This window comes from Chroicocephalus ridibundus, chromosome 2 (genome assembly GCF_963924245.1).
Source record: "Chroicocephalus ridibundus chromosome 2, bChrRid1.1, whole genome shotgun sequence".
Lineage (NCBI taxonomy): Eukaryota > Metazoa > Chordata > Aves > Charadriiformes > Laridae > Chroicocephalus > Chroicocephalus ridibundus.
The window spans coordinates 70,286,956-70,312,478 of record NC_086285.1 but is presented as its reverse complement, the minus strand read 5'-3'; the positions used below and the strand labels follow the sequence as shown (position 1 = coordinate 70,312,478).

General features: G+C 37.1%; 1 protein-coding gene across 4 annotated transcripts in view; it reads left to right on the top strand.

Moving 5' to 3' along the window:
- Positions 1 to 25,523, top strand: part of CDKAL1 (CDK5 regulatory subunit associated protein 1 like 1) — a 427,625-nt gene that overhangs the window by 264,522 nt on the left and 137,580 nt on the right. For all 4 annotated transcript variants that reach the window (XM_063325809.1, XM_063325812.1, XM_063325811.1 and 1 more), the window contains 2 exons: positions 4,934 to 5,100; positions 19,046 to 19,191. In XM_063325809.1, the coding sequence (XP_063181879.1) occupies positions 4,934 to 5,100; positions 19,046 to 19,191 (313 nt within the window). The remainder of the gene's footprint in view (positions 1 to 4,933; positions 5,101 to 19,045; positions 19,192 to 25,523) is intronic.

Genomic DNA, 25,523 nt, shown 5'->3' with positions numbered 1-25,523 from the left:
CCACTCAACCAACCATTGCTTCATCCTGTGTTGTAAAGGGTTGGTTAAGCCAGTTATCCTTTTGCTAGGCTTTCTCTTTTATCAGGAGTTTTGGGGATCTAGTAATTTCTCCAAGCATTGCATTCCAGTAGGTCAGTCAACATTTATGATGCCATTCAGATTTTGTTCTGCTGTTTGTGGCAAGCATTAAGAACGCAGGAGTGGACAGTTGTCTCTCACTTCCTTAAGACTGTCCAGAAGGGTCAAAACATAGATAGATCTTTTGAAAAGAAAAGATATGTTTGGGCATAATAAAGATCCTGTAGAAAGACAGGCTGTGAGTCACTTACATAGAGCTTTGTCCCTCAAAGTGAAAATGAGACTGTGATGGGACAAATTTGTATGTAGTATGTCATGAGCAGAGCTGCAGTACTGCAGTTGTCTGAATGTAGTATTGCTGAGTCATAAGCTGACCCACACTTTCCAAAGTATGGAAAAAATATGGATCCTTTAGATGACTGATCCTGACAGCTTTCACCAGCTTTGTACCTAGACCTGTCTTTTTTCTTCAGTCTACTTTTCGTCATCTGCTTGCCAGATATCCCGCAGTTTCTGAGTGTGACAGGTGTGAGTTACTTTTTGAGTCTGGGATAGAATGTGTTTGTACAGGACTGTGTGTCAATCCGTTCTCTCTCTCCTGTAGAAACTCCTCATACATACAGGTCAAACAGGGATTTCTTGGTGAACTCCCAAATTTTATATACTCTTTCAGGAAGTCCCTGCAATGGGATCTTTCAGTGGTGATCCATATGGTTGAGCTGTCTAAGAGGAGGCATGGACTCTTAGGTGGTGAATCAATGCTTGCAGAGTACTTCAGCAGTGTAGGAGGAATTTGATTACCCCAAATCTCAATTTCTGCCTAACTTGCATTATATTCAGGTTGATACAGTGAATATGGTATGTACACAGATGTCTTCATAGTTTCTCAGTTAAGGCACTGATTCACCAAAGCAATCAGGCACATGCCCTGCATCAAGTATGTAAATAGTGACTGTAAAATCCATGCTGAATAAATAAGGGGAAACTTAAATAATTTGAGAGAAAATGAATTTATGTACGGTAAGCTCATTCTGAACAGTGAGCAGATTTAAAGTGAATCTGATTTTTCCAAGCTTTTCTCTGTCTTTGGCTGCGATTTCATATTTCTTTTTAATTCTAAGGGTGTGATCAGGAATGGCAGGGTCAGATTGATTGTCCTCAAGTCTGCAGGCAATTTTTGACAAACATTTAAGTCAGGCCTCCCCTTGGCAGATGGTCTTTCAGATTTCTGTGGTGCAGTGGGAGAGGTATTTCTATGGTCTGTACAGCACTGCAGGTTGCTGTAAGGATTCACCGTTGGAGAAGGAATAGCAAGGAGGTCAGGCAGTTATTGATAAGCATATGTGGACTACTGAGAAGGTCAGCATCAAGGGTCCCCCACCGAGGCAGCCTGCAGAGAATTGTGCTGCTGGAGAAGCCACTCCTGTTCGCGTTAGAAAATCTCACAGGAAAGAGAAGAACGAGACAAAGGGAAGGACAAGAAAAAAAGAAGGGGATTGTGTGACTGAATTTCATTTGTACAAAGTACAGCAGGTTAACAAATAGGAGAATTTCAGTGGGATTAGTGACTGATATTTTAACATCTTCAGACATTTTTGTAGATTGAAGAAAATTAATTTTTTGGATGGAGTAGGTTTCCCTTCAATTTAAAAGATGTATGGTACTGCTGAAAACAGTGTTCATAATAGTGGCATGAAAATAAAGTGAAATAAAATATGCCAGAAATTTTTTATTAAAGTGATCTCTAAAACAGAAATGCACATATCTCATAAAAGTGACAACTGCAGGATTTCTTGTCTTCTTCATGACAAGGATTGTTTAGACCACCCCACAAAAAATGAAGTTAAAACCCATGTCGGATAGTGAGTATTCTTTGTATTGAGACGCTGGAGAAAGAATAGGCTGAGAACCTCTTTCCTTTACTTGGAACCTTTTTTTTTTTCCAACATTTTTCATTCTCAGTCATCTCCAATCACAGCAGAGCAGAGATCAGAAGCCAGCTCATGAGGTTACTCTTTTGTGCTGGGTAGTGATGGCAGAGTGAGAAATAAACTGCGAGCTGTGACCAAAGGCAGACTTGTAATTACTTGAATATAATGATAATTGGCTTTAATACTGTAACAAATGTTCTGAGTTTGCACATCCAAACTCTGCAGTTTGGATCAATTTTCTTGTTTACAAAATCAGCTTGCTTTTATTAGCACCAAAATTATCCAGTAACAGAATGGTGAATGATCTAGTGAGGTTCACTGCAAAAGAAGAAAAAAATACTGTATGTGATTAGGCAGTGGATTTAAATAGGTTCCTAAATAGTGCTGGAGTACGGAGGGGAAGGGAGTTGAGTGAAAATAGGAAGCGTTGGTTCATTTTATTAATACTGTTTGGGAGGTCTGTTGTTTTCTCCTCTTACCCGGTGTAAGTTTAGACTCCTAAACTCAGGATGCAAAGGGCTAGAATAAACAGCCTAACAACAGATGACCAAATCTCTATCACACACAGTTGTGTACCAAGTCGATTTACCCTACTTGTAAATACTTAGCACTCATAGCAGCTTTCAGCATTTGAAGATCCATTTTGTTAGCCTGAAATGGAGAAGTGAACATTCTTCCCCAGTACAGGTGTTCCCCGACCCCGCCTTCCCCCCACCCCCCAACTTAAGACTCCGTCCTTGGTGCTCTCAGCATGAATTGTTCCCATTGCTTGTTGTTCAACACCCTGATCGGAGAGCAGATGAGACAGTTATTCCTGTTGTTGCTGATTTACTATTACAGCTGCTTCCTCTTCTTGTGATTTAATTTGAAGTTTCAGCCCACCAGGGGGCTAATGGTCCCCACCTATGCAGCTTTAAAAGCTCACTGTTGTTTTCCATGGAAATGTTATTTCCAGTCCAAGCCAGTGATTTATTTTTTTTTCCTCAGAGTTCATCTGGTAACTGTGAGGCAGTATTCCATTAGTCATTTGCATAAAAAAAAACCCCAACCACCCCACAATACAAACCTAAAACCTATACAACTACTTAGATTGAAAGCTTAAAATGGGAATTACTCTGTCTCAGTAGAAACTTGGCAAGTAAATCACTGTGGTTTGCAGTGTTCTAATGGCTATTGGAGACTGATATAAATAAATAATAATAATAAAAAAAACCCCAAAGATAACATTACCCATCATTTAGATCCTTTATGTTTCTCTTATTTTTAAAATGTAACATATACAGTTCACCTCTTTTTTCTGTATCTCAGGAAAGCGTAGGGCAGGCAGCAAACCCTTGAGTATGTTTCATGGTGTGGTACTGCCTGTGGTGAGATGAATTCCGAAAACATTAGCAACTGCAGTGGAATCCGAGGTGTGACTGTATACTGCTAGCAGATTCTGCGTACCTGATCAGGCATCGGGGAGCTCAGTTTGAGTGTGACTACAAAGTTGTGACTGCAAGCTGGATAACCGAAAAGCAGTACTTCAAGAATATTTTCCACCAGACTTCTTACAAGAACAAAATTACACATCTCTCTCACTAAATTATTCTTGAAGCAAAACTTCAGAAGTTATGTGTGTCTTGGTTTACCTTTGGATTTTAAATATTCTTAGTTCTATAAATAATAATAAATGACTGAAAATCTTTCTGAAAAAACAGCATTAGCTTTGCTGAGCGTAGCCTGCTGTTCACCTTTATTGTTACAGTGTGAGTTCGAGTGGCAGCCTTGAGTGTACATTTTTGTAAAACTTCTGGTTTTCTAGGATTATTACTTTGTATGTGATTAAAGTCTGCGTGCGTGTTTGTTTTCCTCATCTTAAGTGTATATTTGTAATATAAACATTTACATTTTGTGATACCTTTTCTGCTGGTCCAAAGAGTGCTTTGATGAATTATGGACCTTCTAGTGTTTGGATGTTTTCTTTACTGGTCCATTGTCCTTATTAGAAATTTAACTCTTCGGTGAGTTAATGGTATCTTATCTTGCTGGGAATTACAGGAGTCTTCCTCCAGCCACTGTGTTTCCAATGGCTTATTTCTTGCTTTGGGGGAGTGAGGAGGGGGAGATGAATTGCATAGCAAAAAGGATGGAAGCTGGGCAGAGTGATAGAAGTGACTGCGTGAAACCTCATTGCTTTCAGCTATTATTAAAGGGTGGTGCGATATCTTTCCCCTCTTTGAGCAGGAGGATATTATTACCAAATATCAGTGTTCAAGGTCACCTCTCTTTACAATATAAATCAAATATACTACTTCCTAAGACCCTGACTGATGGAAAAGAAAGTATTAACTGCCAGGAAACAGGTTTTCCAACACTATCACTCAGTCATGCACTGGTCACTAACCTTTTCAATACAGCCTTAATATTGCATTGCTAATTGTATAATTTAAAGAACAGGAGTTTTTAATAGTTATTTGAGGAGGAATGTTAATCACCGTGCTTTAGAGCTATTTTTGCTTATTGGAAGTTTACCAGTTAATAAGTTAACTACGAGTAACAGCCATTAATGCATACTCTTTGCTTGGGTAATGTCGCTTGTGTTTAATGAATTAGGCTCAAAAAATAGAGCAGAGTACTAGACTTGACTGACTTGTTGTAGAGGCAGCACAGAATTAGTCATTGGCTGTGAATGTTAATCACTCCACAGCAATGATAATTTACAGCATTGTTGTAGCACTCTTGTGCTCATAAAATGAACTTAATAACCCACTGCTACCCATGGGATAAGCCTTCCTTCTCCTTCCCTCCCCCTTGCAATTGAATACCCAGTCTGGCTGCATAATAGCCTTGTGAAATACTGCATTAAAAAGAGTGAGCAGCTGTATGATAAAATAAACAGCTCTAAACCAGATTTGTTAATTATCTCTTTCTTTTATTCACAGAGGGTGTTTGTGAGATATGGCTGACCAGTGAAGACACAGGGGCTTATGGCAGAGACATTGGCACAGACCTCCCTACGCTTCTGTGGAAGCTGGTTGAAGCTATTCCTGAGGGAGCTATGCTGAGGCTTGGCATGACAAACCCTCCCTATATTTTAGAGCATCTGGAGGTAAGGAAGAAAAGAGAATCATTTATACGCCGTCATAGACATTCATTGAGTGAGTCAGCGTGGAACCTTGTGTATCGTGCGTTTCATTTTAAGTGGTAGCTTAGAAAAATTATGGACTTCGAGTAAATTTATAGAATTAGGCTAAAAGCATTAAGCCGTTTGCCTGACACAGCAAGTTATCGAGATAATAAGATATTCAGATCGTTTTGGAATGATAATATTACTGAGGTCTCTGACCTGTGGAGCTTTATTATTGTGATGTTGCATTTGTGTATATGTCTAGCGTTTTCAAGAACTAAAGGAAATGTCATTAGCAGGCGATGGATTGGATTGAATTTGTCTTTCTGCTACACCTTAGACAAATATTTCCAGAAAGACTATATGCTGGTCTCACTCAATGATGTATTCATTATCCTATGTCAAATGCTATTCTGAGAGCGTGTAGACCTTCTATGATAAGACTCGTATGTATGCAGAGCAGGAAATGAGAGTTTTGTCTCAAAGATAAGTGTTTGGTTGGATTCTGTAATCAAATGAATTTATTGACATTCACAGGAACTGTTTATAGAAAGAACATATCTTTAAAGAAGAGGAAAAAGCAGGGAAGGATATAGTTTCAGGTAAATTTTGTAACCACGTGCATCAGCAATATCCAGATAAATAGCTGGTGCCCATGCTGCTTTCCCAGATATATTATAGAATTAATAGTTGGTGTTTTCTTAGGATGTCAAAGACAGTATTTTCTCACCAGGCTTGCCATAACTGCATCTTTCCCTACTGAAGCACGTGGGCTAGAGGAATCTCATCTTGATAGGAATAAGCAGTTTTTCACTTCGTCAGCTAAAGAATACAAGCTGCAGAAAACTGCAGGAAATTTCCTGGGCTGTTATTTTATTCTTTGCTCTAACATACGCTTCACTAAGATAGACTCTTAACAACACACTGAATAGAAATCTTTAGGAAGTGATTTCGTTGTGTTTTATAGAGCTTTGCATTTGTGTCAAACTCTCATATCTGTCACAACTTTTTCTTCTTTTTTTATTTTAACATTTTTCAACATCTTGTACAAAAGCAAATCAAGTTTTTAGCAATTTTCAGTTGGCGTCTTCACTTTTGTTTTTAACTCATATTATTAAAAGTGTTTTGGCATAGACTGCTACTTTTGTCACTGCTGCTCATCTTACGAGTACTGTCAGAAAATTTAAAAAAAAAACAAAAATTATCAATTGCTGGAAGTAAGAAACTTCTCTGCCCAGCTAAGGGGCACTGTAGTAGTCTTAATTTGATATAACCTGAGCAAGGTGGAAAGTAAATTGCTTCCCTTCAATCAGTAGCCATTTTAATGAGTGTGAGCATGTCACGAAGCTGTGAATGGTTTTGATTTATGATCTCTGTTCTTCCTGTTTCTAAATTTTCTAGAAAGTGCTATAGGTAGCTTTTTGACCTGAGTCATATTCAGGAAAAGTACTCCAATCTCTTTTAAAATGGATCTTTAAGTGTGATGGCAGAGTGAGAGGAATTCATGAAAGCCTGTTGAAAATGTGTATCTTGAATGTTGCTGTGCAGAACATGTGTTATATGTACACCAGCCTTTTTCTACAATAGCAACATCCGCTGTCGCTTGTCCTCTTCAGTGTTTCATACAGCTTGTAGTTTATATGATGTTTTTAAGGGTTATTTAGTCACATTTCTATGTTTCATGTATGATCAAGAATTTCTGAGCTTGTAATTTTGTGAAATAATTTTGATGATTTGTCAAACTAAATTTGTAATTTTTTTTTTACCTTGTGCGTTTTTCTCTAGTCCCTTCTTCCAAGCTTACCAGACTTGTATCTGAAAGATCACTAGGGAATGTTGGCATTCTCCTGTATACGTTTTCACCAGACAAAATAAACTTTTAATGGGGAATGTGCTTTTAACTTTCCAGTTGAGGAAGGGGTAAAACTGTGATTTGTTTAAAAAACTAAATAAATGAAATGAGGGGTTGATTAACCTTCATGTCAGTTGTTTAGGATAAAATCCAGATGTAGTTCTGCTATCTCCTAATAAAGGTATGAAGCTGTGTTATTGGTTGCAAAGATCTTTCATTAGCTGTTTTAAAAGGTGCTGCATTTTATTAATTTATTTTGTTAGAAGTCATGTTGCTAACTGGGATATTTGGCTTTGTGAAAATATTTTTCGTGGGAAAATGTACTAATTGTGTGTCACTTTTTATATCCAATGAAATGGAAAAAGTTGTTCCAATCATGTATCTTTTTTAAAAATCAGGCATTTTTAGCAATTGCATACTGCTGTACATATGCAATTGCTAGGCAAGGGTTTATTTCACTTCAATAACGAACTGATAAATGGTCTGATAAATGGCATAGAGGAACAGCAGTCATGTAAAAAGCATAAATTAATTTTAAGATCTGGACAGAGCTTCCCTAGAGAATCACCCTAAAAGCAATGATTTTGATTCATTTACAGTTTTTGCCATATTTATTGGAGCTTATCTGCAGGTAAAAAGTTTGGCTAGTTTTATGTCTGCCTTATTCGTGTAACCTCCAAAGCTAATAAAGTTTATATAAATACATTTGCTTTCTTCAGTAAGACTCAGCTGTAAGTTAAATGTTTTAAAAATACCAGTTTCCAAAGAGATTACATACATTTTTTAAAATACTGACCTGTAGTATTGCCTGAACTCCTCTACCATTAGAACTGGTTTTGTACTTAAATATAAGTTTTTAAAACATTTCACAAATACTTGCTTTCCTTCAAATAGCCATGTATTTTAATCTCTGGTCATTCAAAGTATCAGGTCGCTGGCTTGATTGTGTGCTTGGAATTGTCAGATTTCTTTTACTCTTTGCTGAAGATTCTGTACCTTTCAGTTGTCAGAATGAGAGATTGGAAATAAAAAAACAGAAGTGTGCAGATCAATACCGTGAGTTGTAGATGGCGCAACTGCAGTAGAAGCAAAGAATTCCTCAGAGCACAATGACAATGCTGATGTCCTCGTGAATGAGGAGAAAGTTGCACCTATGGATGATATGACTGAATAAAGGACTAAAAATTTAAAAATATATCACTTTATATAGAATTGAAGACTAAGTTGCACATAGTGTTCTAGCAGTGTGTGGAGTCATCCATAAAAGGGGAGGTGTCTTGAGTGTTGGGTTTTGCTCCCCTTGCCCCATATCTCAGTCCTTTGAAATATTGCCAGCATATATTGTTTGTGTTGCTCGGGTGGATCTTTAAGATGTAGCTAGACATGAGGTACTTCAGTTACATATTAATTAGCGTCTTGATATTCTCAGGAAAATAGTTTGTATCCACTGACTAAAGTAACATGACTTTTTCATACTACATGTATTTTCTGTATATAGGTGGAATAGCTTTCTCCTTCATTAAAAGATACTTAGCTTACTTTTGAATAAGCTGCTTCATAAACTGCTTATAGATTGAAATCCATTTGCAAGTGCCAACAAGTGATTACAAGTTCTTACTTTTTCCTCGAAAAAAAGTATTTCATAGACATACTCTGAGATATTGTCTGCTTAGAACATGTACAGTGGATGGGATTATGACCAGAGATCTGTTTAAGCTCTCAGCAACATTTCCTTTGTAGTGTGTGCCCAGGTCTGTGGCTGAGCTTTGGCCCTGGGAGTCTTTTGACTCGTGAATATAGTGCCCACACTCACAGGTCCCTGGAAATAAAAATGGAGGAACAGAAAATGCCACTCAACTCGGGAGCATTTCATCTGCCTCTGTATCTGAGAATCAGTCTCTTGGTATCCACTAAGAAGTGCCAGCCAACAGCTCTGCTGCTCCGCTGATGCTGGAGGCCAGCACAAGGGGAGGAGGATGAGAAGGAGGAGGAGGAGATCTTCCCTCGGGTCAGGAGTGGTGGGACTAGAACAGAGTAGGGGGCAAAGGAAAGGTGCCGGTGCTTGTTACTGCCCTTGAGGCGCTCATGCTGGAAGGCTTGGTAGATCTACCATTGGTAGATCTGGCCAACCAGGGGAAATAGTATTGCATTTTCTAAAGTGCTCTCTCGCAGTCCTAGCCATCTGTTTGAATGTATACATCATGAAGCATATAGCTTGCTTATTTTAAGTCGGGTCTGAAAATGAGGTTTTGAGATATGCGTCCTTGTCCTGTGTCTGTCCTCTCTTAATATGTTGATGCCACATGGCATTGAGGAAAACTTGGGATTTTATCTACATGGCAGAGAATTTTAGTAAATGGACATGAACTTTGGTCAGGGAAAAACATTTTAGCTCAGATATTTTTTTTTGTTTGTTTTATAAAATGTTAAAGGTGAAGGAAAAGTTAATATTAGTATCTATTTTAGAGTCCTAGCAAAACCTGCAGTGAATGCTTATGTGTACAGTTACCTTGTGTACTCTTACCCATCTGTATTTGCACAGAGCTACTGTTCGAATTACACAGACTGCCAGATGGCCAAGATGTTATCGTCCTATAGTATCAACATGTACCAAAAGTGACATAAGGTATACATCCTGCTTTAGAAGTAACCTCCAGGCATTTATTCTGTAATCATCTTATGGAGTTATTGGCTAGCGCTCTAGTGAGACAGTGTTTTACATCCACTTGCAGTTACTGATGGAGAGGGAAGGTTGGGAAAAAACCATTAAAAAAATAATAGTAGATAAATGGTGAACAGGACATAGTCTGAAAAGTCAAAAATGAGGCCAAACGTGTAGAAGGTTGAAATGAATTCATGTTAGGGGCATAGGGTTAGAGACTAATTTTTGCCTTGAATATATTTCACTTTTCCTTTGGTTTTTAACTTTGTTTTCTTGTTCAGTATCTGAGGCTCTGTCCAAATCAGAAGGGAATGCATGTCATCCAGACTGTAAAAGGGCAGGGACTCGCATTTCAGCCTTAGTTTACCTCCCTTGCAGATTTAACACTAACTGTACTTCCAGAGTTTTCTGGGATTTTAGTACAGCACTGTCTGTGAGTGATGGGACGCTTCCAAATCTGTATAAAGGAGGCAGTTCACACCTGTCATTCCCGTAAGTGCTTAATTTCACATGACTAGATGAGTAGTTGTCTTTGTCACCTGTCAAAATGAGTCTGTCTCAAACCATACCATATGCCATCTGTGGGCTTTATCTCCGTTATTAATTCAGGACATTTGAGTGATACACCAACCATTGAGATGGAGTCTGCATGGCGGCAGGGTCTTTAAATGCATGAAGAGTGCCAAGTGTACCGTACCATGAGTCGCAATAGTATTTCTTTGCTCTTTTGCTTTGATTTTTCATGTCAGCTTGGCGTTCATGCTCCTTAACCTCACTGAAGCTGATATCCTACAGATGGCTTCCTCAAGTGTGCCCTGACACAGCACATAAATACGTATTACAGTTAAATTACTAATTCACTTTTCTTTTTTCCGTATTGTCCTTTTTTTCCTGTGAGTGTATCCGATGTTTTTAAGCATTGTGCATAAGCTCAAGTTTTGAGTAAGCTAGAGTGTAAGCTGATTTGAAATGCATTTATGAAAAGGGAATAATATGTACGCATTCTTCAACGGCAAATAGGAGGGCAGCATGATTTCAGGAACTAAAAGGCCTTTGGGGCATGTGTTTGCTTTGTTTCTAGTAACATTTTTGTCATTTTCATAGACTGCTGCATTTCAAAACGCCAATTAACATCTGTTGATTTGACCAGAAAAAATGAAAACTGTGGCATACATTTAAATAAATGAATAGTTAAGCCCCTGACCTCTTATTACTGAGAGTTTTGTAGTGTTTTGTAGTCGGTGGACCGTGCAACTTTCTCTTGCTGTAATTACATAGTTGTCTCTGTGCAAACTGTGTTTGTCTTTCTAGCAGTAAAATTGAAAGAAATCTTAGATACTAAGGGGAGGAGGAGAGAGGCAGTTGCATGTGGGCTTCTAAAAAAGAAGAGAAAAGGATGGGGGGAGGGATGCTTACTGTTTCCTTTGGTATTATGTTAAGTGCTTATTTGTCCTATGGAAGCTGTGTGTGCACCTTTGCTTTCTCTGTGTATTCCAGCTTTTTACTTCTTTAGTACTACAATACTTGCTCTCCTGTTCTTCCTCTTAAAGTGTTGTCTTTGGGTTTTCCAAATATAGCACATTTCCTTGGAATTACTCCATAAGACATAGTGTCATGGGAACATTTTCAGTGGTGAACTCACCCCAGAGTGAATGTATGTTTGGGTATTACGGGGTTAGGAAAGGGATGAGTCTCTGCTGTACTTTGAAATACATTTTGTCACACCACTTTCTCTAATCTAGAGTTTTAAGATCTCAGACTCAGCAGGTCCCGATGTCCATAAATGCTTGGTGACATGTTTGCTGCCAGCTGGTAGAATATGATTTGACTTAATAAATGTCAAAATAAGAATCCCGCTTACTCTTCTTGAAGGTTTTGTGTTGTGTTTTTGAATCCTGGGTGATCTTCAAAACCTTGACGATGTTGTTGTTTTGGGAACTTGAATGAACAATAAAGGTTTGCTTCCAGAAAATGTAGAAGGGAATATTTGTGGTGCTGGGAATGAAACTCCTGCTCTTTGTAACAGTAGTAGAAAAAATGCTTGAGAAACACAGAGAATGAACTGCTTTTATTTATGCAAGATTGAGTTCTCCATCAAGACAGAATATTTTATGCATGCATCTAGTGCTCTGCTGTATTTAATAATCTGTGCATAAAAATCGATGTTGCAAAAAGGGGTTAACGTTAAGTAGCACATTGCTTGACCAGTTAAAGCTGTGCATGTTAACTGTACCTTAATTATGATTTGCTCATATGAATGTTTCTCTTCCTTGTTAGTTATCACAAGAATGAAGAGTATTTAAATGCAGACAGGTCCATTCTCAATCTTGTGTTGAGTGTCAGGTTGTCTGTCAATTACTTATAATACTGTCTCATCCCAGCAGACCTTTGGAGCTGTGGCTTACTTTGTTGGCTGTTAGCAGAAAATAAAAATCACCGTTAGTTGAGCAGTTTGTCCAAAGAATGGGTAGTACGTATGTGCAAAACTGCATTTTTGCTAAATAAAGTGGGAATTTTATCAGTTGCCATATGCTTCAAGGCATTGGGGTAAAAGCTATTGTCAAATATATAGCTTGCATAACAAACAGTGCCATCTTCTTTTAATATTTCTGCTTTTATTGAAAAACAAATAAGATCTTGCTTTCCTAGTTATTTGTATTACAATAAGTGAAGTTCTACCAACTACTCTACATGCTGTTCCAAAAGCTTCTATTTAGTTTAGATGGATAAACCTCTTTGTTTTCTTTGATAGATGAGCTGTCACATTCACTATGCTTTGTGAATGCACTATGCTATGCAACATCATCTACATAATCTTCAGTAAGACTGCTTGCTTCATTAGGCTTTGGCATTTGCTTAAAAAAAGTTTGATTTTTTTTTTTTTATTGAGGTGATTATTCTTTAAAAATGAGAAAAAGGAAGTATAATGTGTTCTAGAAAGTTCAATAAAACTGCACATAATTCTATACCATTGTGAATTGAGGAAAAGACATAAAATATCTTCTACCCAGTCTATGAATTCAATTAGTTTAGTTATGTTAAACGTGCAAGAGCCTGCTGAAGATTCTGTGATATCAATCTTGTCATCGTGGCTTTTTTAATACTTCAGTTTTCCTTTGAAATTTATCCCAGTGAATTGGGTATCTACAAAAGTAAGAAAGTGTTTGCCTGTGCCTAAAGGTTTAGGTTTTGATTAAAACCGTCCACTATTTTGCTTCCTCTGTAACCTGCTAAAGCAGGTGCTATTTAAGGTACTGTACTTGCTTGTTTGAAATAGAGGGAAACAATAGGGAGGCTTCCTGGCACTGATTCGTCGTGGTGCAGATGAACTCTGGTGGGGTGTGCCATTCATTCACAGTATTATATTGTAGTATTATCTCAATATCACTTTTTTTGCAAGAACTCCTGTTAGCCTGTACTCATTTTTAATAGAAGAAGATGTGGCAAGTTTTTGAAGGCGTGTGGACGGTTTTCGTTTGGGTTGGTTTGTTTTTAAGAGATCAGGCTTAATATGTAGCCACAAGGGAGGAAAAATTGCTTAGCTAGCTCGGGTTGTCTATTTTATGAGGTTGGAAGCAGTAGAGAGATCCCACACCTAGGAGAACAGCTGGGAACAGCTAAGGCCGAGCATATGGCTCTCACGGCTCGTTCTGCTATCAGCAAATCACGGCTTGCAGTCTGGTTTCTATCCACTTCTAAGGGTGGCCTGAGCTAATACCAGTTTTTTGTTTGGTAATGTAGAAGGCATTTTTCTCATATGACAAAACAGATTTTTGCCCTCCATCTGTCAGCCTAAAGATTTGATTTTGAGGTTCAGATTACATTGGTCAGAATCGTGCGGGCTTCTAGCTGCTCCAGTGTGACCTCCCTTCATCCTAATGATAGGATAAAGACCTAAGCATGTCACGTTGTATTGCATGGGGTATGGGTTGCCGCTAAGCTTGTCCATCATATGGCTTCATTACATCTCCCCCACTTCATATACAGATGAGGGGGAGGCATTGCTTTCCAACCAGTCTCCTTGGGGAGGTGTGCGATTATATATCCTACACGTTCTTTGTTTTTTACAGCCCCATTACTCATGGGGGGCGGGAAGTGGGAGGAGGTTCCCTCTTCATTAGTTTTAACAAAACTGTTACAGGCTTTCCAGACTCAATCATACTGTGTCATTGTTGCCATGCCTGCATCGCTAGATCACATCTGTTCCTGAGCTGCACTACAGCAGAGGAATTTATAAAATGGACCACGGCCACTTGGTTTTTATCCAGACCATGCTGGTGGTGGCACCACTGGGCTTCTGAAAGACAACAGTCAGCAGACACCCCTTGTGACATATCCCAAGCTAACATCTGCCACAAGGGGAAGAAGTTTTGAGGGAGTGCCATTTTGTCATGTTTCCATATGGATGAGCATTTCTTTGGGCTTCGCTGTTGGCAGAGGACAAAATCCTTTTGCTAGGGAGCAAGTTATTCAGAACATCGTGACTCAGACACAAGGCAGAATTCAAATACTGGATTTTTGCCTACTTTAGGTTAGGGGAAAGAATCACTGTCTGAACAGCTTGCTGGTACTGACATAAAGATGCACAGATATTGATGTTTATTGTCTTTGTGATTCTCTATGGTTGCATGTGGTGTCATTACAAACAGAAGGATTGATTTTCTGGTTAGATGGTTAAATTTGTGTTGTAATTGCTGGGATAAAATATACTGACTAGATAAAAATCTTTCTGGCAATATGCCTTGTGTTCTGATGTACTCCAGCTGCTAAGAACTGGAAAAAATTATTTCCTATGTGATCGGTACCCTAAAAGATATTTCACATACATTGTTAGATTTCAAATGTAGATGACTTTTATTTTTTGTAAAGTCATCTTAGACCAAATTGTGCTACTCTCTGACCTTTTCATTCCTACATGAAATGTCATTTTTGTGTAGTGCTTCCCTTCGTTCATATATGCATTATTAGATTCTAGGGAACAGGGGGAAAAGGCAATCAGCTGTTTCAGTCATGATTAAAGACAGAAGTTTTCTTTCACAGTTGCATAATTTCAAAAAGTTGTTCCTTTATTATTTCCAGATGGAAATAAAATTCTATATTACATTTTTACTTCTAACTGAAATATGTAATTATATCTAGTAATGCAAAGCACTTTGTTAAAAAAAAAAAAAAGATAAAAATATAAAAAACAACAGGAAACAGATGTTAAGCTTAGAATGTTGAGACACTGTAAAGTACAATTATGCATTAGCCCATGATGTCCTTCAAGTTCTCTCTGGAATACTAACTAATAGTTTTATTAAGTGATGAAATCTGGTATTCTGTGTGTAATCTGTGGTATGGGAAAATCTGTCAGCATTGACTAAGTATGACTGTTTTTAGTGCATAGCTGAACAAACCTATGTGGTAAAGTACTTCTGTGTACATTTAGGTGTAGGGAGGATAACAGATAAGACTGAAACAGTCTTACCTTCAAGTTCTGGGTTAGACTGTGGTATTTATACCTGTGTTACTTATGCTTAACGACTAATATCCCTCAAAAACCTGAACACTTACAAAGTTTGGAAGATTGGTTTATCCAGTTTTCTGAAGTAATAATGTAAAACTTTTGTTTAGTTTGTTATTCTGTTCCCTTCTGAACTGCTTACTCCAAGTTTCTGGTTCTAAAAGGTAAGTTAAAAAACACTAGTGGTACTTAGAAAATGAATGACCAAAAAAAACACTGAATCATCGGGTATTTCTGTCTTGTGTTTATTTGGTTTGTGCTAATAATCTGTATTCTGTTAAATTCACCAAGTTGATAATAATGATCCTGAAGTACTTCTTGGGAAGTGAATTTATCATTGGGGTCTTTGATTCAGATCGATGCCTGAAAATAAAGGAATTTTATTTATAAATATTATTATAAGTATTGTAAGTATTAAATAAATACTCGATTGAGCTTCAGTGCTTAAAGCACAGGTAGCATATTTTGTGTAGCTTGAGATGTAGAAAGTAAGCAAAGAACGGACTTCACAGTAGAACGAGTTGTTTGCAAACACCTCTTCTCTAGAAGGAGCTTTGAGTGTCCAGAATGTACCTGAAACCCCAATAATTAGGCTGTATTAGGGTTTCCAGATACGTAACTTGTGTGTTGTATGTGTATTTCTGATACGTGTGACAAGCAATTCAGTTTCTAAAGAATGGATGTTCTTTGATATTGAGGGACTGATGTGCCTCTTTCTAAAACAAAATGATGCAGTGGAATTAGCAATAATGTTTTTCAGCTTACTTTCATGGCTCTTACTGCATACAGGGACCTGTCGTGACAGTTGAAAATTTGAGTTAATTAATGCTAGGCATTTTGTGTCCTATTAGGACAGAACCAAGGGAAATTACTTTAAATGACTGCAGTTGTGCTCTTAATCCTAAAAGATATTGACAAAAGTGGTTGCAGAAGCCACATGATTTCTTTTTTTTTTTTTTTTTTTATATTGGGGATAACTAGGAGAAGCGGTTCTGCCTAGAGCCTTGTTTAACTATGGCTGCTGAACGCTGTTGGTTTAGTTCCTCTTCCACGGAGTGTAATTGAAAGCTCCCTCTTGGCCACATCCCGCTGAAGGAGATCAAATGTGAGACCAACAGGATTCTGCATGTTACCATAAGATAAGCAACTCGTGGCTTTGGTTGAGTGGGTTTTTTTGAGATCCTCTAGATAGGAAAACACTTTTTAAGATTTTAGGATTTGGTCTTCACTTTTCATACTTTGCAGCAAATTTTTCATTTTCGAAGGCAAAGAAGAGAGGAAGACAAATGAAACTAACATTTTCACGTAACTAGAGAACTTCTGAACTTGTGACTTTGAAAAAGAAAACTGTGGTAAAACAAGGTAGTTTCTCATTCTTTACTATGAATGGTATCTTTAATGCAGGTGAATACAATGTAGTTACGGGGGTTTTTATTAGTTCCCACTAGCCTGCAATGTGTGGCTAGTTTTGTACACAATTTAAAAGTAGTTGCTATCATGGAAAGAATCAATCCCTATTTTAAGGTTAAAAAATTTAAGTGTTGTTTAGTATGAATGCAAAGGCAAAAGAACAAAATCTTAAAATTTTAAACATAATATTCTCTGTATTTGTTTGGAATAAAAATCTGTTTTTTTTCCTATCAAATGATTCTCAGCCTTACAAAAGCTGGAATAAGATAGCACTTTTGGAGCTAGAAATTCTGATAGATTGTGAATTCTTTTTGAAAGTAATAAACTAAGTGATCACATATTAAAGAGGCTGTTATTCAGAAGATGCCAAATTTGAGGGGAGTGAGAAAGAATTATTTTTCTTCCCTATGTTGTAGGGTGAGTTATTTTTAAGAACTTGGCAGATTCAGAAACATGTTATGAAACTTGCCTTTTATTGGTTTCTTATATCATATTGAGGATTGAATGAAGTGCTTTGAACTGAGATAAGCAGAATAATAGGCTTGTGGTACATAGCTTATGTTCCAGCCCTTTTGCCATTTCTCATGATTTAGAAACATATTTTATTATTGATAAGCAAAAAAATCACAGGTGACTACTAGAATGCTTCATATAAACTAAGTTTACAGTATTTTCTAAAGCTTAAAGGAGAAGGAATGTTTTCCTTGTTTTGTTACGTTATTTTACAGATTATGTTCTATGCCGTTTCATTTTGAAAATACATGCTAGCTGAACATCTAAAATTATGAAGGGCATAGGCAAATGGTTCCATTTGAAATGGACACATAAAATTTGCATGGATGCACGGTGGCCTTTTCTTCACTCTTTTATTCATGAAGCCAGCTAACCACAGCTTCCACTGAGAGACAGGTTCACTGCACACAGCCTTTCTGTGCATCAAATTGTATGCCCTCCATTATCAGTATAGTTATTACTATAATGTTTATTTTACATATGTGAGATAGCTATTCCACTGAATAATGTAACCACTTCTCTTAGACATTTATGCAATAGGATCTTAGACAGAAACTTTCAAAACTGCTTTTAAAAGTGATTTGAGAGAGTTCAGGTTTCGTATGCATATGTTTGTCCGATGAAAATTATGTGTTCAGAGTGCATTTTTTTCTTCTTGCTCTAAAAATCAGTGCTTTTATAAGACAGGTACCTGAAAGTTAAAAGGCACGAGGGTTTTAACCTTCTCTTTGAACAATCTAGGCCAACCTTGTAGAACACAGAGAGAAAATCTAGACGTGTGACTAATATTGCTGATTAATGATCTGGAAAGAATCTGTAAATAGTTGCAACTTAACAACTAAATGCGGCAGCAGTATATGTTGTCAGACAGGATATCTATACTGTCAAAGAAAATGGGAGAAACGGTGTGAGTGAGCCTGACTGGAGCGTGCACAATGCACATGGCAGAAGAGCAGGCAGTGCAGCGCTTGCTCCCAGGCCATGTCCTGTATCCTCACTGCATGGCGAGAAAGGGAAAACCTTAAGTGAAAACCTGGTTGTGTGTGGAATATGGTTCTTTGTCCAAGTTCACTTATTTTTTGCAGGGTAAAGATTAACAGGCTGTACTGTACCATATTGCACACAATCTAGATGCCTTTTTGTCTCAACTTTTAAAAAATATTTAAACTTTCTTGCTAGACTTTATGTCCTTAATTGTGTAAATAACAAAAATGAAAGAAATGTGACCACCATGTTCTACTCTCCATTTCATGTTCCGTGCCAAGCTTCAGTCAGGGGTTTGGTTTGGCTTTGATTGAGGGGTTTGTTTGCATTTTGCTATTACCTTTACTTTGTTTTCTTTCTGACTGTTTGTATTTGCACAAAATGTATAACATCTCTGTCTGTTTTCAAGCTGTCACCCTGCTTTTAGCTGTCCCCTGATTAATTCTATCCATTTTATAGCCGAACACGTAATTCCTGGAGTCTTATCTCTGAAATGACACAGGTAGCATATTTCAGACCTGTATTGGAGCAGGTTTAGAAATGGCCAGCTATACTTTAATTGGCAAATGGCCAACTTTAAGAATACTCCAATTAGAGACATTATTTGTATCTGAGAACTTATTTGACTCTGACAAGAAAGTAGCTAACCCTTGCCATCTTCTGAAATCGGAAAATCCAGTGTCTGAAAGCACCAACTTTCACAATACATTGCCTCTAAAAATTTCTCTTAATTGGATAACCAATACTATGTAGGGAATGTCATTGTCCCTATCCCAAATGAAATGCAATCCCATAGCTTTCTTCTTATTTTCTTTAAAAACAAAGTTGCTTCCTAATTTCGTCTGTCCCTACTGTTTCAAACTGAAACACCGCAGCTTGGTATTGTTTGGGCTTCGGAAGCATTACTACTGATACTGACCCCATATATTAATTTAAAGGAGTTTTGTGTATTGTTTCTATAATGTTTTAATGCTTTTTTTTCTTTTTGAATAACTCTTAGGAAATGGCGAAGATTCTCAATCATCCAAGAGTATATGCTTTTCTGCACATACCAGTCCAGTCAGCCTCTGACAGTGTGCTCATGGACATGAAAAGAGAATACTGCGTGGCAGACTTCAAACAAGTAGTGGATTTCCTTAAAGAAAAGTAAGTCTACCACTTTTTGAGAAAATAACAGTGTTAGGTTTTTTTCAATGTCAAGAACATGTGGCTGAAAACACAATTACTTGCAATTTCATAATTCAGGTATGAAAAGGAATGAGCTGCTTTAAGCTTTCAAAGTCTTTGAGTTTTCTGTAAGCTCCTTGATGTGGTTTGCCCCTTTGCTTGAGCTTTTATAAGCATCTTAAGTCTCTGCATGACATGCTTTTAATTTGTCAGTATATTCCTAATCTTTTTCAAATAATACATTCTTAAATTGTTTTTTATGCTTAAACTACTATATATAGACTGCTTGAAGTTAAAGTTATTGAAGTCTTCTTTATTGTGGCTTTTGAGCATTGTATACTTTGTGCACTGGAGAGATGATCCAGCTCCAACAAATGCGAATGGGTTGGTTGGGTTTTTTTTGAATAAGAAGTGGTTTATGTCCTATAGCTGATGTACATTTACATCAATATAGTAATACTTTAAACTTGTTTATGAGACTGATGTTTTCTAGGATAATTTCAAAATTATTTCCCTTAACAACAGAGTTAATTGTGAGAAATAAAAGTGTGTATCCTAATGTATTGTTTACTTATGCTGGCCTGAAAAAGGAAGTTCACTTGAGGTCTTTTCTTAGCTTTTAAAATTTAATATTGACATATTTTGATGGATATTTCTGCACCAATTTTCCTAAAAATAGCTGTCTGGAGAATTATTTCTGTCACCTTGTTTGACTACTTTCTCTCTTCATCTGCTTTTTTACCGTTTGCGTGCTTGTTTTAATGACTTAAGGGTGGTGGAGTTGTACCTTTGACTCTTGAGTTACATTAAAATACTTGTACGTAAACGAATCAAATTTTCATAATCAATTTTTCATGATCATTGAAAAATCTGGCAGTCTAGCTATGTAAAACATGTCATGCAAGAGCTGTATGGGAATTATGATATGTAAGAAAGAAAAGCAAACTGCATTAGAATAGAATCTATTTTGCAAACTGTATGTGTAGTTTATTGGACGTTTCTATGCATCTACGACTACTAATGGAAATGGAGCTCCTTGTCTCCAGGCAGGTTGATTGGGCATTAATTTTCCGCCCTAAACAATGCACATGAATTATTGGCACTTAGGTTTTATGTGACTATGGGTCAGTGTTAGTTTTTAATTAACAGCTATATTGTATTCCCACATATCTTAAGTAGGATTTGTGTCAGTTTATGTTTTAGTTGACTTGAAACTTGATTCATTGTTCTCTTCAGTAGTTTTAGCGTTGGCAGCTATTATCATAACAGCAGCTGGATTTTCGATAGCCTAGTAAAGCTGGCACATGTTGGGGCATATGGGAATTTATTAAATCATTCAGCTCTTGCACACAGAAAAGAGTGAATTACTTAATATCCAAATTTAAAACAGCTGGTCATTGAATATACAGTAATCTATGACATACGTCCTTTTCCACACGCTTTTTTGGTAATGAACTTAACAAGGAAGAAATGATTGGCTCGATGTCTTATTTTTAAATAATAATAAACTTTATTTATCCTGCTTATTAAGAAACTACCAAATTATCTAGTAGTTCCTGTTAGAAAACAGTCTGCAAATACCGAGATGGAAAATTCTTTCTACCATATGGCAGCAGGATGAGGAAGCTATGCAAGGCAGAGAAAATGTTTTGGATATTTGAACATGTGCACATCTGTAAAACTAATAATTTTTTTTTCCTTTTGCACTTAAGATCATAGTGTCTTCATTTGTAGTCTCTCCTCTTATGGCAGCAGCCAGCTATTACATTCCCATATAGATATTCCCATAAAGATCTCAGCACAAAGATTGCCAGGACTTAACATCGCTGCAGACAACTGCAAAGCCTAGAGCCAGAATAGGTAAAATTAAATACGTGTTTGAACTACTTTAATAGCCAAAAGGGATTATTTCCATCTTCTATTTATCAAAAAGGAAAAATAAAATTAAAGTAGAACCTCCTATATCTCCTTTCACTGTTCGTAGAGCCATAAAGTCATCTAGAAGCTTCCTACACAAAGTGTTACAGGGTCTTATCAGTAGATTCGTAATGGCACATTCATGTCTAAAATCTGACATCTGCTCTGGTAGTATATCCACCTAAAACTCTATTAAACCAGTAATTCTATAGGCTAACCTGCTGAAGAAGTAATTGTATGGTTATCAGTTAAGTGCTTACTAACTTGAATTCAAACATCTAAGAAAATAAAAATGAAGTACAGCAGGTAAAAATGAAGGGAAGAAGGAAAAGAATAAGCCATGTCATCTTTTTGGGTTTGGAACCCCAAAGATACCAAGTGATTCCTGAATCTTTCTTTTATCAGTCAGGCCAAGAAAACACTCAGGGGCTTTTTTCTTCCAGAAGGGGCAAACAACTTTGCTTCCTCTGGAGAGCCAGGAGTGATTGCAGAGGTATCTCCTGAAGGTGGATATTTATTCATATCCTGCTGAGCACAGAATGCCATACAGAGAAGGCAGAGTTCTCCAGAGCAGTTACTTCTTGTTGTTGTTGAAACTCACTTAAGTTCAAGTATTCAGAAGAATACTGTGGTGCAGTTGATAGGTCGGTAGCTGATCTACAGATCTAATATATGTGTATATAGCTATATAATTAATGAAAAAATATTTGTAAACTATTCTAGAGAGCAACAGCATAAAGGAAATGAGGATGTGCTGATTAATTTAGAAGGTGTTCAACTTGTACATAGTTGTAGGGACTAGTCCCCTAATCTGTATTCTTTAGGGACTAATGCAGCAGTCTGGAAGGACTGTTCCCAAGACTGATTTCTGGATGAGATATTAATTTCAACTTGTTTGCAACAATTAATACAGGAGCTTTAGAAATTGCTGCTAAGAAAATTTAATCCAGAGACCAATTTAGTCTTATATCAGAAAGCCTTTTAATTGTGGTGTCATTATATCAAAATGTGAGTTGTTTTTCAAGTGATCTCAACTTTCAAGATTCAGCATAAATTATATTTCTGAAAGGTGATGTTTGTAGTTGCAAAAAGAGCAAGACTGCTTTAATTATCTCCAAGTTTTGGAACTTAATCCCCTGAAATTTACTTTTGCTGATAAAAGCAAACAATTGGAATATATTTTAGTTAAAGAAACCTGAGATCTGAATGTCATATTCTGTAATTACTTGAATAATCAGCAATGTGAATATATACCCATTAAAAAATCCTTAGACTGGTAATGTGTTTTCCAAATTTCTTGTTTGCTGTTGTTGACCATACTACTCTTTTTTTTTACCTTTTTGGTTTGTGAAGCAATTATGATGTTCATCAAAGTTTATATAAATCTTTCCCTATTAGTGCTGCTTGATAAGATAAGCTAATTGTAAAATCAAAATCTAGATGAATAATAAAAATAGAGAAATTTAAATGTAGGCTGAAACACTATACCTGTTTCGGGAAATAGCATAATGCTGAGGGAAAGCTCAGTTTGCCTTGCAATTTGTTTTTGTTTGTGTTCCGAGATAGAAGCATAATATTAATTGTGGGTGGCTGCTGCTGTTCACTTGAGGTTGTCTCATAATTCCTACTGGAAACATCTGAGATTTCCAATATCATCTGAAAGCCAGCAAACTTGGGCTGCCAGAGCGGGAGAGCCTCGGCTCTGTCAGGCAGAAAGTTCCATTCTTTTTTGCACTACTTCCTCTTCTCCATTAAAATGAGACCGTAAGCCTTCAGTAAGCCTTTCCTAGTCTCCAGTACTTTTAGTCGTAATCGAGTATCAGTTTTTCAGCATATGTAGATACGTAATTACACTCAGTTGGAAAAAGAAAGTAAAAGAGAAGAGCAAATGAGTGCAGTGGAAAATAAATCACAAGCCTGGAAGGAGATTAATCACTTGGGGATAAACTCAAATCTTAATTGCCCATGAATTACAGAAACTGCTGAACGTCTGAAGAAGCTGGAGATACTGTCCAAATTGAGAGAAGGTGTTATATAGTCCTTTGGGACAGCTGGCTTCAGGGAGGCTCCTTTCTTCCATGTTGCTTTACAAGGAGTTAAACCAACAAATGGTAGCTTCAGCAGCTTCCTAGGCCACCTCTAGTTCTGTCTTTAAGGATCTGGGGGGATTCGTCAGTGACTGTCTTGGGTTTCTTTTGATCCTCCATGACTTTTGTCTCTTTTGTTGCAGTGGCAGCCAAGATGTATCTTCTTGGCCGTTTAGACAGGCAGCTTCAGGGTAAAATAGTGTGGCTAGGAGCAAAGTGGACGCAGCTACTGTCTCCTCCCAGCTGTGCTGTATATCCATGTTAGTCTTAGTTTTTACAGCAATATTTGAGTGTCTGAATGAAACTTTCTCAATGTAATTTTGTCCATATGTTTCAGTATGGCTGCTCTTGCCTTTCTGAGCAATTTCACAAGCGGTAATTTATTTCCCAGGTTCCAGTCTTCTTTTGTGACCTTGTTCTTATCCTGGGCATCATAACGCATACCATAAAAGCTTATGTGGGCAGTCAGCTGTTTATCAGGGTCTCTGTCTGTATTTCTTGTGCAAGCGGGTATATTGCCATCCAGAAGTCTTCTGCTTGAAAATTTTCTCTATTTTCTAATAGCTAATTTTTGACTGAAATAATGAGCAGTGAAGAAATATCTTCCTTAAACCTTGCTTCTAAAGACTGTTATTCGGATGATCAAGAAACTTCTGAAAACTGTAAATAATTTGTAACTGTAAATATTTTTATTCTGAAAGATGTCCATATAGTAAGCTCTTGAATGTTATTAAGTCCACATTGAAAGATAAAGGGCTAAATGAGTCATCATCAAATTTGCAGCTTTTCCAGACAATCTGCAGTTTTGAAACTATCCCAAGCCTTGTGGCAGTAGTATTGTCTTTATCACATCATCCTGCCAGTTATTGAAACTAGAATTTGAAGACAACTAATAAACAATTTTAAAATAACCACTTGCTATTTTTACGTACATTTTTCTACTCACTTTTAAAATGCAGGTAATGATGAAGTAAGCTGTGACACCTCCCTCACTTTTTTTGTAGCATGAATGTGTTCCTTTTCTGAAAATGCACTTTTGTTTCTCAGAGAGAGACTTTGTTGAGCTCATTTTGCAGATGTGCAAATCGTGGCCCTAACAAACCATGACAAGTCTTTCAGATTTAGGCTTTTTTTTAATGGGTTTTAGTACATCTGTTCTGTCAGTCTGACTACTGCAAATGCAGATGTCATCTGTTTAAAATCCTTACAACATTTTCTGCTAAGAAATTGCTGAGTGTATTTGGTACTTATCTGTAATTTTATACCTCAGTCTCTAGGCTCTTGTCTTTACTCTGTCTTTTGTCTGCAATTGGAGTCTGAACTAAGCACTTTACCAAATGTGTATGTCTTTTTTTTTTCTTTTTTTTTTGGTGTTTTAAATAAATTCAGTGTTTGTAAAAAGTCTTGAATTAGCACCAAATACGAAAATGTGTGGATTTTCACCAAAAAGTAGATTCAAGTTTGTGTCTAGACTTCACCCTAGTGATCAAGTGGTGTAGTTTTTGATGGCTACAAGCTCCTTTTACCACAGGATTAGTTACTTGTCTTTAGGTGTCGTGAAATTTAAATTTGGGCTTACATAAAGCAGTTGCTAAATTTATAAGTCTTCCAGCCTTGCGTTTGATTCACAAGGTCATCCAAAGAGATAGAAGTAGGTGAGAGGTTCCAAAGGTGCTGAACACTTGCAGATCCATTAATTTCATTAGTATATTTTGAATATTCAATGTTCAACTACCTAAATTTAAAAAGTATGTGTTTCTTTCATACTGACTGGGGAGATACAAACGTTTTATTTTTTTTTACTGTAACATTACTCCACCCAAGCTGAATGTCGCTTTAGGCGGGCAGTCTTTCCATTTTGGCTTATACAGCACATCTTTCCCCTTTTCTCAGCAAATGCTACTGTACCCTTATTTTCTAGCAAGGAAACACACTGAGGAGATTTCTTAGAGGGAAGGAAGGTAGCTTACAAATATCTGCATAGTTTTAGTCTTCACTGTTCTAGAGATTGTTGAATCAGATTTCAGTTAGTTCATGGAGAGACCTCTTACTGCCACAGTTTGCATAATTGGATCTGTTGCCACTTTATAAATTATTAGTCACCATTTTATAGCATAGCCTTTCATGCCAAATTCATCAAGGATATTAAGGTTTTCTGGGCTGTAGGCTCTTAGTTATTCTGTTGCTTGTATGTCAGGATGGTGGCTGCCAGAAGTCCATGCTTTTTTCTACTTTTGATGGTCCTGTGCCTTGTAAAGTGCGACTGTTAAACTCTTTCTGTAACAGTGCTGCTGGAAAACATCATTT